The sequence below is a fragment of the Microtus ochrogaster genome, chromosome 19 (genome assembly GCF_000317375.1).
Source record: "Microtus ochrogaster isolate Prairie Vole_2 chromosome 19, MicOch1.0, whole genome shotgun sequence".
Taxonomy (NCBI): Eukaryota; Metazoa; Chordata; class Mammalia; order Rodentia; family Cricetidae; genus Microtus; species Microtus ochrogaster.
Genome location: NC_022021.1, coordinates 7,918,538 through 7,933,224, shown reverse-complemented (window position 1 = coordinate 7,933,224; position 14,687 = coordinate 7,918,538). Strand labels below are relative to the sequence as shown.

Genomic DNA, 14,687 nt, shown 5'->3' with positions numbered 1-14,687 from the left:
AGAGGCAGAGGCAGAGGCAGAGGCAGAGGCAGAGGCAGAGGCAGAGGCAGAGGCAGAGGCAGAGAGGCAGGTGGATCTCTGAGTTTGAGGCCAGCCTGATTTTCAGAATTAATTCCAGGACAGTCAGGACTATACAGAGAAACTCTGTCAAAAAGAAAAATTCAGCAGAGGGGATGGGGTATAGCTCAGTGGTAAAGCACTTACTTAAAATGCACCAGGCCCAGGGGTCAGTCCCTCACACTGACAGCAACATCAAAAACCAACAGAATGTATCATTAAATTTCTTCCTCAAAGTTGTTCAAATTTTAGGGGCTAAATTTTTTATTTGCCTTTAGTCAATTCTTGAATCGGAAATGAAATTTGTAAAAATATTTCTGAAAAAAAATTCTAAAGAGAGGTTGTTGCTGGGTGTGGTGGTCTCGACGCCAGGACTGTGATCACTGTGGTGGTTTTGAAGCCATGACTGTGATCGCTGCGGTGGTCTTGATGCCAAGACTGTGATCACTGTGGTGGTCTCGATGCCAGGACTGTGATCACTGTGGTGGTCTTGATGCCAGTACTGTGATCGCTGTGGGTTTCTGCGAGTTCTTTGGCCAGCCTGGTCTACATGTTGAGTTTTGGACAGTCCAGGGCTACCTAGTAAGATGTCGTCTCTAAAAAGGGGAAAGGGTGTTGCCTATTTTACATTTTGATTTTAATAACACACACATATTTATCTCACTATTTTTAGTTCAGTATGTGGTATTTTTAAATATTACCTCTATCAAAAAAAAGAACCTAATTCAAGGAGGGGAAAAGAGCAAATTATAAGCTACTTATTTCTAATTTTAAATGTAACACACATATATAATTATATTATACAAACTGAAGCTAGTTTAGTTAATTTAAGAAAATTTTTGTGGGGAGAATATTTTACCTGGTCTGCCAAGAACTACAATTTTACTAAAATAGATCTGTAACTGCTTGTTCCTGAAAAAGCCACATCAAAAGGGCCTGTCTGTACAACTACCTTTAAGTTAGGAACACTGTGTCTCGCTTCAAAAAGTATGTAGACTACTTAAAAATAGTAATAATAATAGTAAATTAAGACTGTTTCTGTTGGTCTCCTAGCAGTTCCTCTACTCTTGTTAGGGAACTGTACTTATCAAGGGTGCCTCCAACCAGACAGGTCCTCAGAGCGGGGAAGTGGGAAACCTCCATGCCTGCCCATAGTAATTTGAGATTTTTGATCAAAAGAAGAGTGTACACAGATTTTCTCTTTTTTTCCTGCTGACAAGTCCTGTGTAGAGTTTCCTTGTACAAGTAGCAAACATGCCTACAGCAGCCCCCGGGTCAGTCCCGGCCTTCAGCACAGAAGTCTATATAAAGGAGACTGGAGGGGCTGGGCACCCTGGGGAGTTTGAGCTTAGAGTTGCAGCCTGCCTTGGCTAGAGGGTTAGCCTACAACTTTGGCATTCTGAGCTAGTCTTGGCCATGGAACAGCATATACACTCTTCCTGGGCTGAGCTGGATGTCAGAAGTCTGCTGAACGTGTAGAGACTTACTTCTGAAAACAAAAGGTTTGGCCTCCTTGGGCTTCATGAAGGCCTTAATAACTTCAGCAGCCACACGGATGGCTTTGGCATCCTAGACCCAGAGTCTCCTGTGTGCTGAGCTCCACTCTCAGACTCTAAGCTCTTAGACTGTGCTTCTCGACAGTTTCCTTCTGAAACTTGGACTCCAAATCCTCCTCTCTGTTGCTGGGGTTTCTATATTTCTTTCCGTATTTCTGGGAATGGAACCTGCGACGCAGGGCCTGTCAGTGCTGATGTGAAACAGCTCTTATTCTCAAGGGAATAAGAGATTGCTGATTCTGGGCCAAATATGAATACCCACGGCCTGGGAACATAATTTCAGGTTGACTTGAACGACATTCTATTCCACAAGAGGGTACATGAGCTTTTATAGTGTCAGGGGAAAAAAAACCCTCATAAAGGAATGTATTTACCAAACACTTTGGTGGGGCTATCAGATAGGAAGGACATAGCAGAATGGAGAAATAGCTACAGGTTTCAGACATGTTTATAACACTCAGCTTCATGGTTGGAAGCCAGCACTCTGCTAAGCAGCGCATTCCGAAGGCTTGACCTAATAGTCATGAACATGTTAGGTCAGATTCTGGAGGTGGGCAGTAAGTGTCTAGTGAGACAGCCTGAGGTAACTTTGATTCTCCATCTACAACATTCCTTCTTTCCACAATCATGAAGGTCCAGGCTAGGCTGCCAGGCTTCAACTCCAGCGTGTTAAGGAACAGAAAGCAAAGGCATCTACAGAAAGCTTCAGTTCACACCAGGCATGGCAAGGCTTCTACCACTGAGCAACATCCCAGCCTGCAACCAGCTTTCTTGATGCCATTTGTAAAAATGGCTGTGCATGACACGGTGTTTGTACCACAATCCACATAGATCTTGAAGGGGCTGGGGCCAGAAGAGAAAAATCACAAATTATCTCTTCATTTCACTCAAACATATTCATTAGTACAAGTGGTAGTAAGTCAGAGCTTCAAAGAGGTCATGTTATCCAGCCTGTTCTTAGTGAAGCTAGATTTTTAACTTCCTGTGGGAAACTCGGGTTTTTCTTAACGCTTTTTAGTACCAGGCTATTTATTATCGTTGGCGTGCTGGGAAGGAACTCATGCAGGCTGGGCAAATGCTCTACCATCCAGCTCCAATCCCAGCCCTACCTCCAGGTCATTAAGACGCCTGCTTTCTCTACAAGACACTGACACCCACACTCTGGATCCTAGCCTATGTTTGGTAAACAAGGAAACAAACAAAACCGAAACAAAACAAGGACTCTGGTAGGAAGTCCCTGATCGTAACCCTTTGGTGTTTGATGAGAATTCTCCAAAAGGAGTGGAGAAGTCCCAGCTCAAAGGGCTGTGGGTTTTTACCTCGCCTACACCTGTTGGGGCGGTTTCCACAAAGACAGAAACTCTTGGTGTCCAACCGGTTTCCCCAGGGGCTGAGTTTCTAAGTCAAGCAACCTTCCTGCAGCAAACAATGAGGTTCACTGTAAAGCCCCACAGAGGTCCTGCCTCTGAGTCACAGGCCACCACCAGCAAGGGCTGCCTTGATTTGGTGTGCCACCACCCACACCCCTTTACTTTTAGTTACAGCCACTGTCTTCCTAACTTTTCTGGCCTCCAAGCAGGGCCTGCTTCGCGTGGATGTTACTCTAAGCTCCCGGATCCTGGAAGACTAGGCGTTGTCAAAAAACTGTCCTTTAGCCTCTCCCTCCTAAACTTCCCAAGACCAGTCAAGCCTTGGGTTGTGTGTCTGAGGACCAGAAACCAAGGTTCCCAACTTTGCCTTTTCACTTCCCGAGACTCTAAGGCAAACTATTTGAGGTGCTCGGGCTTCCCTCTCACTTTCCTCCGTTAAGTTTATCTGAGATACTCTTTCAGTAAAAAGGGGGCTAGTGTAAAATTCATATTAACAGAAATAGTTTTACATTTGAAGTGACTGGGAGGAGATATTCAGGTAGAAGGAAAAACCCGGCGCTCCCTTGGCATCCAACAAAAAGGAGAATTGCTAGATCCTCCTTTCAGCGTGGGTCAGGTGAGAGGAAGCGAGGACGCCAACCGAGTCCCTGGATTTCCAGACCGACACTCGGGGCAGAGCTCTTTTTAGAGCCCCCAGAGTTCCGCTGAACAGCAGGTGGAACAGTCAGGCGCCTGAGGATCTGAGGCTGGGCAGACTCGCAGAAAAGGGGGTTGGGGGGACAAGACGAACTGGTGGACGCCTCTGAAGAGCGAGAGGCGATCGTAGCCCAGGACCAGCGGTGTCCCGGTAGTGCGACCCCGGCAGAAGAGTCGGGAGGAGGTCGCTCACTAGAGCTCCCTGCTTTACTAGCGAAGGCAAGCGGTTCTCGCTCATCGGAGCCAGGGCGGAGGGACGCCGCGACGACCGGGCTGGTCGGTAAAACCCGGAGGCTCTGAAGACGCATGCCCACCGCCTAACCAGGAGGGACGGAAGTACCAGGGAGGAAGAAGCCCGCTGAGCCGCCCGGAGAGGGGCGGGGTCTGGAGAGGGAGGCGGAGCCTAAGCTATGGGCGGAACCCGCAGGCTAGGGGGGGTCCAGGGGCGGGGCCTGTGGCGCGGGGCGGGGCTTGGCGGCGGTTGTTTTCAGGCCGCGGTAGGCTGCTCTCAGCTGGGGCTGCTCGGCTCGTGGTTACCAGGGGATTCTCGCTTCCGAGACGTGTGCTCGCGGACGGAGCCGAGAGGGCCTGAGTGGCGGCTCAGAGGGTAGCGTCCCCGAGGTCGTCGGTCGCGGCGATGTCTGCGCGGTGCTGTGCTGGCCAGGTGAGCGAGACGGGCTGCCTCGCGGGTTGTCAGAACCGTGAACGAGCCTTGCGCCGGGCTCGGGTTCAGGAAAGCCTGTGTGGGCGGGAAGGGACGCGGGGGAAGCCCGAGAGGCAACCCCCCCGCGACCTCGGCGTCAGGCCTCCGGGATTCCCAGCTGGCGGGGCGAGCCTGGCTGGAACCGAGAATTCCATCGGTTCCCGGGACGTGTCACCTCCGGAGCTTCGAGTGAGCGCCGCAGCTCTGCTGCCACTGCACTGCCTGTGGGATGAACCGGAGGAAAAACGTGGGGTCGGACAAGATCTTCCACGCTCCGAATACAACTCGAGTCAGTCCAGGCAGAGAGCGTTGGCATCTCCAAGTCTAGAACGTGGGCTCTGTAGTCGTGAAAACGTCTGGAAACCTGATTTGCAAACTCCCGGGCACAAGTCTGGGCGCAGGGAAGGGTCAACCCTGCTTCCTGGGTTTACCGACCGGACCCGACCCAACCCTGACTGGGCACGAGCCTTCACACCCTCCTTGGCAATTCATCTTGCTGGAACCTGTTTTGTAATCTTGCTAGTTAAATTCTCGTTATCCAAGCTATAGGCGTCTTCTAACAGGAGAGAATTATTAGGTTTTAGCCCTTTAATGCTAATTTCCCTTCTTTCAACAGGGTTAGAAAAACAACAGCGAACTAGGTAAAGCCATCTGGATGTCCCCCCCCCCCACGTTGATTATGTCTTTATGTTCGGTTTTAATGGGTTACTAAAAATAAAAACAAAAACCCCCATCCGATCGCGGTGGGTGGGCATTGAGGTGCGGGACTGGTCTTGTTTACTTTGAGCGTCAGGACAATGGAGGCCATCTGTAAGTGCTGTAGGGGTTAAGCTGAGTCTCTGAACCCACCAGTTGTAGTGGCCTGTCCTCTTTGAGGTGGCCGTGTGGAGAGTCATCTTGGTTTCTGAGGTCTCTAATACTGTGCTTGGCATGTAGTCATGCTGGCATTTTCAGAGATGAGGAAATTGAGGCTTTTTGATTTGAGGTAAAATGATATCCCTTCCCCCAAATCCGAAAAGGAGAGAGCAAAGGAATGTCCCCTCCGTGTCCTCCATTTTATGGGAGCTTTTGAGACCTAGAGGGGCCAGAAGAGATTGCTTTAAAAAAACTGCAAATTCTCTCTCTCTTTTTTTTTTAATGTGGTGCTGAAATGGAACAGAGTCTCCTGCCTGTGCATGCATGCTAGGCAAGTGCTCTATCTTGAGCAACATCCAGATTCATTAGTCTTGTTCTTTTCTAAGCGATATTCTTCAATTTAGTGCAACACTTTTCATTGTATAGAAATTGCATATATTTGGAAATGTCTGCTCCTGCTTCTTTGGAAGCCCTTTGAAGCTCTTTCAGGACAGGTGCCGGAATTCAGGCTCTGAAATTATTGTCAGTAAATGATTTTTTTTTAAAAAAAAAAATTGGTATGAGTAATATTTTGCTATGATTTATGACTTGTTTCTAAAACTCCCCTCGTAGGACTTTGGAAAGAACCAAGTGCTGGCCATTCCCCATAGGATAATAACTTCTGCTTTCTCGGTGCTGCCGGAGGCCCCACTGTGGTTCCAATGTAGCGAGCAGCCAATCACACCACGATTTTATATAGTTGGGCGGGACTATAGACCCCCTAGCAGGAGTTTATATGAGGGTTTGGGGAAGAAGCAAAATGTTCGAGTGCTTGTCTAGCATGCATTTGCCTGAGTTTAGCCCCAAGCATTGTACACAATGAACCCCTCAAACCTCACAGCATCTCCAGAAATTTAAGTCTGCCAGTTGTATACTTATTGGCTTAAAAATGCTGCTGAGTGCTAGGAGGAGGATATGGTGTGGGAAACCAAACATCTCTGCCGGCAGTGACCTGTGTGTGTACATAAGTGTGGGGCATTTCATCAGCTCAGCGTGTAAACAACAACACGGCCAGTAGTTCTGTAACAAGACTGCGCAGTAAAACCGTCTTGGGAGGACTGGGTGAGAAGCTTGCCTGTGAAGATACCTCTAGAAGTGAGATGCCGAGGATGGAGCAGGGGGGCTGGACTGGCTTAGAGAACCGGCTGGGCCAGGTGGAGATTGTCAGCCTATCCAGACTGACTGGGAACTCAGCCTGCAGCCTAGGCTGCTCTTGAAATCTTGGTGATTCCCCTGCCTCAACCTCCTGAGATTGTAGCCATGTGCCACCAGACCTAGCTCCAAGACATCACTTGTTGTCATTAGCTGCCTGCCACTGCACAGTCTGCCAGTCATCTTTCTCTGGTTGCTCTATCCACTCTGATACTCAGATTTTGCCTCCTTGCTGGCTAATGGACGCTAATGGAGGCAGAGATCACAGGGGAGAGCCCCACAGTACCTCCTGGGTGAGAGCACCCTGACATGGGCCTCTAGGGACCAGCAGAAAGCTTCCTTGCTCTTCTGATTTAGGGGATGGCTGGGAATGAAGGTGTCAGGGAACTGGGGCACACTGTTAGATTAAGATGAGATGCATACTTTAAGAACAACGTAGACAGCTTTTCCAAGACAATTTGAGAGTTGTCAGCGTTTCCTGCAGACAAGTGTAAGCATTCACGATAATCGTGGTTGTGAAGGTGGTAGCAGAACTTTATTTCAGTGTTTACTGTGCTGTCTGGTTTCACAAATACATCATCCTCTTAGGTCACAGCCCTGTCGTTCTCAGGTGAGACAACTGAAGTACGAAAGAAAAAGGAAAACAAACAAACAAACAGATCCGCAGCCTGATCCAGACCTTTGGATACTGGTTTTCCAGGCTCTAGTTGACTGACTTCTCAGCTTGACAGTTGCCCCTTGTTTTGGTTGATACGGCTACCAGTAGGGCCAATGAGGTTTAGTTTCTTCCTCATACCTGGTCCAAGTCACAAACACCCACTTAACAGACTTCTGCCAAACACGCAATCATTTGCTGATCTTGCAGCTTTTCCTTAAGCTCTGGGAAGTTGCAGCTTTTTGCCTTCTTGATGCTGTGGTCTGCATATTGAACAAAAAGTTCACTGGGGCAGATAGATGTGAGCTTCTGCATGGACTCAGGCAGCCATGACTGCCCCAGGAGCAGGGCTTTGTGGACAGGCCCAGCCTATGATTGCCATTGATAAAGAAAAGACTGTCCATCTCATCAGCAGTTGCATGCAAGGGCAGATGCACCCAGATGTTTACAGACATCTATACATCCTCGACCCATCTCTCTCCCTCCCCTCCTTCCCCCTTTTTTCTTGAGACAGTCTAATGTAATCCACACTGGCTTGCAACTTGAGGGTGACCCTAAATTCTGATCTTCCTGCCTCTAGCTCTCCAGTGATGGAGTTGCAATTGTGTGGCTTATGCCTTGTTTTTGTTCTTGTTTTGTTTTGTTTTTTTTGAGACACATCTCCTCATGTAATTCTGACTGACCTGAGCCTCAAACTGAAGACTTTGGCTCTGCCTCCTTAGTACTGGGATTAAAGGCATGTGTTACCATGCCTGGTGAAATCATATTTCTTTCCTTCCTTCTCTCCCTCCCTCCCTCCCTCCCTCCCTCCCTCCTTCCCTCCTTCCCTCCCTCCCCCTTCCTTCCTTCCTTCCTTTCTTTTTTCTTTTTTCTTTTTCCTCTTGAGACAGGATTTCTTTGTGTAGCCCTGACCTAATGTCCTAGAACCTTCTCTGTAGACCGGGCTGGCCTTGTGCTCAGAGATTTGCCTGCCTCTGCCTCCTGAGTGCTGGGATTAAAGGTGTGTGCCACCATTGCCCAGCCAAGGTCATATTTCTTGATCATTGAGGTTTTTCTTAATGAAAACCCACTCTAATGTCTATTATGTTAATTCATAAAGCCTTTAATGCTACCAGGGACTATTATCCATTGTCGAAGGTTAAAAAGCAAAAATACCTGGGACATTGTTAAAAAGCATAGTATTTCATTTGGCCAGTCCTAGGTAAAGAACTGAACTTCCATTTCGTGCTGTGTCAGCTGCTTGTTTGTCTGACTGGGCCTCACTGTGTGGCTCTGATTGGCCCAGGTTGTACTGAGTTTGAGATCCTCCTGCCTCAGCCTCCCAAGTGTTGGAACTACAAGTACGGGCCACCTGTAGAGTTGACCTCTTAGGGGAAATAGGAAAGGGGAGAGTAATGGCCCAAGTCTCATTTAGGTAGTAAGAAGTTAGATGTGGCTGGCTCTTGTACATGTGTCTGTCAGCTCTGCCTGCTAGCTGGTTCTGGCAGTGTTAGGTTCTGTCCTCCCACAGAGCTGGAGCCGCAGTCTTGTTGGATTTTATCATAAAAGAATGCTCTCTCTCTCCCTCTCCCTCCCTCCATCTCCCTCTCCCTCTCTCGGAATTTGCTTACTACAGCCTTCTGTCTTCTTGCAGAGTATTTTAAAGCATCTTTAATTATCATTTGTGTAAGATGTGTGTGGAGGGTATGGCTGCCATGGTGCATGCCTGTGGGAGTCTGAAAACAACCTTGTGGAGTAGGTTTTCTACTTTTGGCTTTATGTTGGATTGGGGTATTAAATTCGGGTTGCTAGGCTTGCATGGCAAACACACACACACACATATGTATGTACACACACATGCACACGAATGCATTTGCACATACGCACACATGCATTTTCACACGCACACATACATGCACACATATACAGATATCCATACATATGCACAGAGAGAGACATACACAAAAAAATATAGACTACATACCAGAAAGTATTGCCAACTATATCCCTCTAGATATATGCTTCTAGTGAGTGCACTAGAAGTGTGGCCTGACTGGTACGGTGTGTTGCATCTTGTGTGCAAAGCATGTGCCATAACCTAGCTGAATACCTTGATGAAGGCTTTGGTCGCAAAGCTCTTGTCCCCCTGTTCTTGGGTGCTCATAGCAGATGCTCCCGCCTTTAGAAGGGATCTAGGCACAGATTTATTCTTTCCAAGACTGATACTCTTTTGAAATTATGTGGCAGTATTATGAAACATTGAGGAAAAGAAAAAAAATCACTATTACCTAGAGAGAGCCATGTTTTGATATTTAATATATCCAGTCATTTCTGCTTAGTATATGTAATCTGATTTTGTAAAACTGGATCATTTCCGTCATTTTAAGTCTTTAACTTTGAGCTTTTTCTTTATCGTTTAGTATATATGCCATTGTCCTAATGAACTGAGTCACAGTTTTGACTTTTTTTCCTGTTTCATTATGCCCTAGTTTTGTTTTGGCTGCAATAAATTTGAGTCCTACACTTATCACTAGTGTGGGTCACTTTCAGTTTTCTAGTCACTTTTTTTTTTTTAGTGTCTAAAATGATGGCAGAATGCGGTGGATATTATATACCGCCTCAGCCCTGTTGTCAGGCAGTTATCCTGTTGATGGAGCTGTGGGCTGGCACAGCTCACAGTGAGCTGGTACTGGAGCGGTGGCCAAGCGGTATTGTGGCAGGGTTCAGCCACGTTCCAGTGTTAGAGAGCTAAGTCTCTGCCCCATCTTCACTGGCACAGTAAATCCAGTGAAGGTTGCTGGGTGAGCTGGGTAGTTGGCATGCAGGTGGCTCCCTTGTGTTTGTTTTCTTAGGATTCACGATAGCTGCCCAGGGCTAGCTGACAAATGGCTCTGGGCCTGGTCTTTGTGGCAGAGCATAGAGGGATGGGTTCTGGGGAGGCTGGGGAGCCACTAGTATGTAGGAAGTGGAAAGCAGGTTCTGATTCATCTCTGGGCTAAAGAGATAGAGTCACATTCCTACCCTATTGCTAGTTCCCTGACTGCTATTTTCCATGTAAATACTGGCAGTAGATTTCCCACAGACGTTGGGTATCTGGCAGAGAGTAGAGTGAGTTTCATCAACTTTGTTAGTAGTTGCCCAAGTGTAGTAGTGTAATCATCCTAAAAACCTAAAAGGATAAAGCAATGATTATCATGGCATGGCTGCTTGTATTTTAGAGCTGTCTATGTCCAGTTGTACATTTTGATACACACACACACACACACACACACACACACACACACACACACACGGTCTTGCTATGTAGCCCTGGTTGGCCTGTGTGGTGGTTTGAATAAGATTGGCCCCCGTAGGTTCATCTGAATCCTTAGTCACCAGGGACTAGCACTATTTAAAAGGATTAGAAGGATTAAGAAGTATGGCCTTGCTGGAGGAAGTAGTCACTGGGGGTGGGCTTTGGGGTTTTAAAAGCCTAAGCCAGACCCAGTGTCATCTCAGCCTTTGGACCAGGATGTAGCTCTCAGCTACTGCGCCAGTGGACGTGTGGCACTATGTTCCTTGCCATGATGACAATGGACTAACCCTTAAACTGTAACAAGCCCCCAATGAAATGCTCTCTTTGATAAGAGTTTCCTTGATCATGGAGTCTCTTCACAGCAGTAGAACGGTGACTAAGATAGCCTGTTACTTGCTGTTCGGCCAAACTGACTATGAATTTGTGGCAGTCTTCCTACCTCTACCTTTTTAGTGCTGGAATGAAAGGAATTCTTTTTTCTTTTTAATTTCCCTCCTAGACAGGGAATTACCTGTATCCTACTTTGGCCCAGAACTGTACTTACAGACCAGGCTGGTCTTGAACTCACTGCAGTCTTCCTTCGGGTCCTCAAATGTTGGGATTAGAGGTGTGCACCACTCTGCTCAGCTCAGAGGGGTTCTTATGCGAGCTGGTAGGTCTGTAGCACTAGCATTACACACAATTGCTTTTCCTTCCTGGACTAAGCTGTTTCCAGTACTTTGAAAAGGTGATAGAACTTGCCTAAGCTGCCCTTGCTCCAGTCCCCTTGACTTTACTCAGAGGCCGAGAAGTGAGGTCCCACTCACCTGGTAACTGAAGCTCATGGACCCCCTCATCACCCCGAGGCAGGCAGCTTTGCTAGTGAGTTTCCATTTCAGATTGCTGATTTCATTTGAGTTTAGTGTTACGATTGAATCCAGTATTGGTCAAGTTACCAAATAAACCACTGTGATTGTCCTTAAATTCTAGGCTCTCTAAGTATTCAAAAGTGACCCTCTTTGGCCCTAGTAAAAGAATATTTTATAATATTTCATACATCTTCTAACTTGTATATTAATGGTCATTTTTCTTATTAACGATAATTTAAAGCAATTTTCACAGTATAGCCTGTGAGTCAGTGTGGTATGTATAGGAAATTCAAACGGTGGTTTGGTTTGCTTCTGTAAAGCATCTGCCTGCACTTGAAGGGAAGGAGGCTTTTGCTCTTGGCCTTTCTTCTGTAGCTTGCCTTGTGAGGTTGAAGTGTTTGGAAAGCAGCTGCTATGGAAAAACTTGGTCGGATTGGGTTTGTGTCACAGAGCAAGTTTGGAAGCACTGCGGGTTTGAAGTCATGTTACAGCAAGAAGTGATTAGATAGCGTTCTAGAAAGTGGGGCAAGCCCACATACACCCGCAATCTTGTTTATGAGAAGATGAGGAGTGGAAGGAACTTCAGACTTCTGTTTACACAACATTTTTGTAGACTGGCTAATTGCATTTTGAAACAAAGCTTGGGAAGTCTGTGTGGAATTTTCCCCCAGCCTTTTGCTCTTGGACTCTGTTAGTACTTTATTGGAGGGCTGGCTCTCTTGACTTGCTCTGATCTGGGTTCACAGGAACCAAGGAGGAATTCGGTCTTTTGTTCTTGACTTCATGCCCCAATCTGCAGTGGTGTTCTTAGAAACAATGGCAGTGCTTTGTAACCATAGCAATGAAACTTCTCTGACAAAGGATTCCGCATCTTTGTGTTCTTCAGCTTTGCAAGTGTTCTGCCTGAGCACCCTGGATCATTACTGACTTACTCCATTGGCTGCTGATTTTTTGTAAGAGCTGACAAAGCCCTTACAGCAACATGGCCGTTTACACGTCCTCACTGGGTATGCAGGATAATATAAACGAAAGACTTGTGAACCAGGACTTAGTTTCTTAGGGTAATATCTCTCCTCAGGTGGCTTTCTTCAGAGCTCACTGAGAGCTGTGCGCCTCAGCTCAGAAGCATCACTCTCTGGGGAAGGAGAGTGGGTGGGGTTGTGTAGGGTGGACACACATGGAGGACTAGAGGTATCTGTCCCATGTAGCCCTGCAGTTGTACACACAGCTATGTCTGTGTACCATAAACATGCTACCCATGTATCCCTGCAATTGTACACACAGCTATGTCTGCAAGAGCTCATGACATGGCTCAGCTGGTTAAAGGTGCTGGCAGCCAAGCCTGGTGACCCATGTGGCTGCAGGAGAGAACTGACTCCTGCATTTGCCCTCTCATCCCCACATGCATATTATTTCCCCACTCCCATGCACAAAAATGTCTATATACATCTCATTGAGCTCCTGTACAGTTAGAATAGCCATAGACGCTGTGGCACTTCACATTGGATTTTACACTTTTCATTATCGAATTTATTTTTTATGTACTTATCTATCATCCAAACCAAAAAGTCTGTGACAGACTTAGAAAAACAGCCCAGTCTGACCTGGAACTCACTCTATACCCCAGGATGGCCTCAAATTTGCAATCCTACTGCCACAGTGTTCTGAGCCCATTATGCCAGGAATAAACACTACGTGTCTTTTTTACTGTGCTAGAATTAGTTAACTAGCAATAAATGCACAAGGTTTGCCCGTTTCCTTGACTGCAGTTTACCTAGTAGTCAGGATTGGACCTGCCCCAGGACCTTGGTGCCACAGAGGCCACAGAGGAGGATGAGGAGATATTGGTCACCATCTAGTATTCATTGTCAGGGTTCTAGATCAGGGTCTGGGAAATGCAGCTTGAATTGACAGATTCTTCAGCACTGGTTAGCAGAATTGGACGTGAAAGGTTGCATGCCATGAGCGTGTCTAGGATGCAGGCACCCAGCACTGTGCTGCTGCTGGTGATGGTGCTGTCCTGATCATGTTGTCTAACCCAGGTGTGGCTAGGATGCAGGCACCCAGCACTGTGCTGCTGCTGGTGCTGTACTAATCATGTCATCTAACCCAAGGTGGATTCTAAATCATGCCATCCTGCCTGACTTGTTGAACTGACAGGAAGTGAATGTGATGGGTTTCCTAAGTGCACGTGCTTTGGAAATGTCTCTTCTAGGGGCTGGGAAGATGGGTCTGTGGTAAAGAGCACTTACTCTTCCAAAGGGCCCGAGCGTGGCTCCCAGCACTGCATCAGGTGCCTTTACAGCTGCCTGTCACTCCAGCTCCCTGGAGATCTGATGCCCTCTGGTCTCCAGGGCAACCTGTATGTGTGAGAACACACGGCACACACAAACAAAGATAAGCTTTTTTTTTTTCTTTCAAGAAAAAAATCTCTCCTATTAGTTTATGATTCTAAATGTCAGGTTGCTCGATACGTATATGAAGTCATGTCTGTTAACTAATGTGGCCAGGGTGTGTGTTGATTTCTATGACTATTGTTATTATTACCATTATTATTATTGTGGCCCTGGAAATGGAAACCCAGGGCCCTGCAAACGCTAGACAAACTAACATTAAACTTCATTCCTTGCCCTTGTTTATTTGAGACAGGCTCTTTTTTTGCTACATATATCTCAGACTGTCCTAGAAACATAAAATTAATAGATTTATAGATAAGATAACCCAAGCTTATTAAAGCCTTCAAAATGAAGGAGTTTAATTCTTTTTAACGTCTGTTTATCCATGTGTGTGGGCACCTGTACAGAGGCGCATGTGTGGGGTCCCGGGACAGGTCATGGCAGTCAGTTCTCTCCCTCATCTCAGCTTGCCAGTCTCTGTGGCAAGCTCCTTGGGTCTGTTGAGACACCCTCTTGCTGCTGCCATCTTCCAGTGTCAGTGGCGCTGGCTGGCACCTGTCTCTGGCTTTATTACTCCTGGAAGATAAGGCTCTTGACTTCCCAGTGGCAGCTTTCATTTCCCCTTTTCTTTGAATTCTGAGATAAGGCTTTGCTGTGCGACCCAGGCTGCTCTTGGGCTCAGGACCCTCTTGCACGTGTGTGCTGCCACATTTGCTACAATCGTACAATGTTTTGCTGACTTCTGCTTTGTTTTTCTCACTTTCGGCAGATGCTTCGACTATTATTTTCTCAAATAAGCATTTAAAACTGTAGCATTTCAATCCACACATTTGATGTATTTTTATTATCATTCAGCTCAAAGTATTTTTCTTAATTCTCTCATAATTTCTTTTTTGATCTGGTGGTTATGTAGAGGATGTGTTTTTAATTTCTAGATATTTGGGGGATTTTCCAGGGGCTTTTTTGCTACTGATTTTTAATTTAATTGCTTGATGCTTATAGGATATTCTCTACGTGTGTGTATTCTTTTTTATGCATTTGTGTGTGTGTGGCTGTGTGTGTGTGTGGCTGTGTGTGTGTGTGTGG

The 14,687-nt window shown here is 46.6% G+C and overlaps 1 protein-coding gene across 1 annotated transcript in view; it reads left to right on the top strand.

Moving 5' to 3' along the window:
* Positions 1–4,152: 4,152 nt before the first annotated feature.
* Positions 4,153–14,687, top strand: part of Serinc5 (serine incorporator 5) — a 95,544-nt gene continuing 85,009 nt past the window's right edge. The window contains exon 1 of the mRNA XM_005356499.3: positions 4,153–4,343. Coding sequence (XP_005356556.1) covers positions 4,317–4,343 — 27 coding nt within the window. The 5' untranslated portion in view covers positions 4,153–4,316. The remainder of the gene's footprint in view (positions 4,344–14,687) is intronic.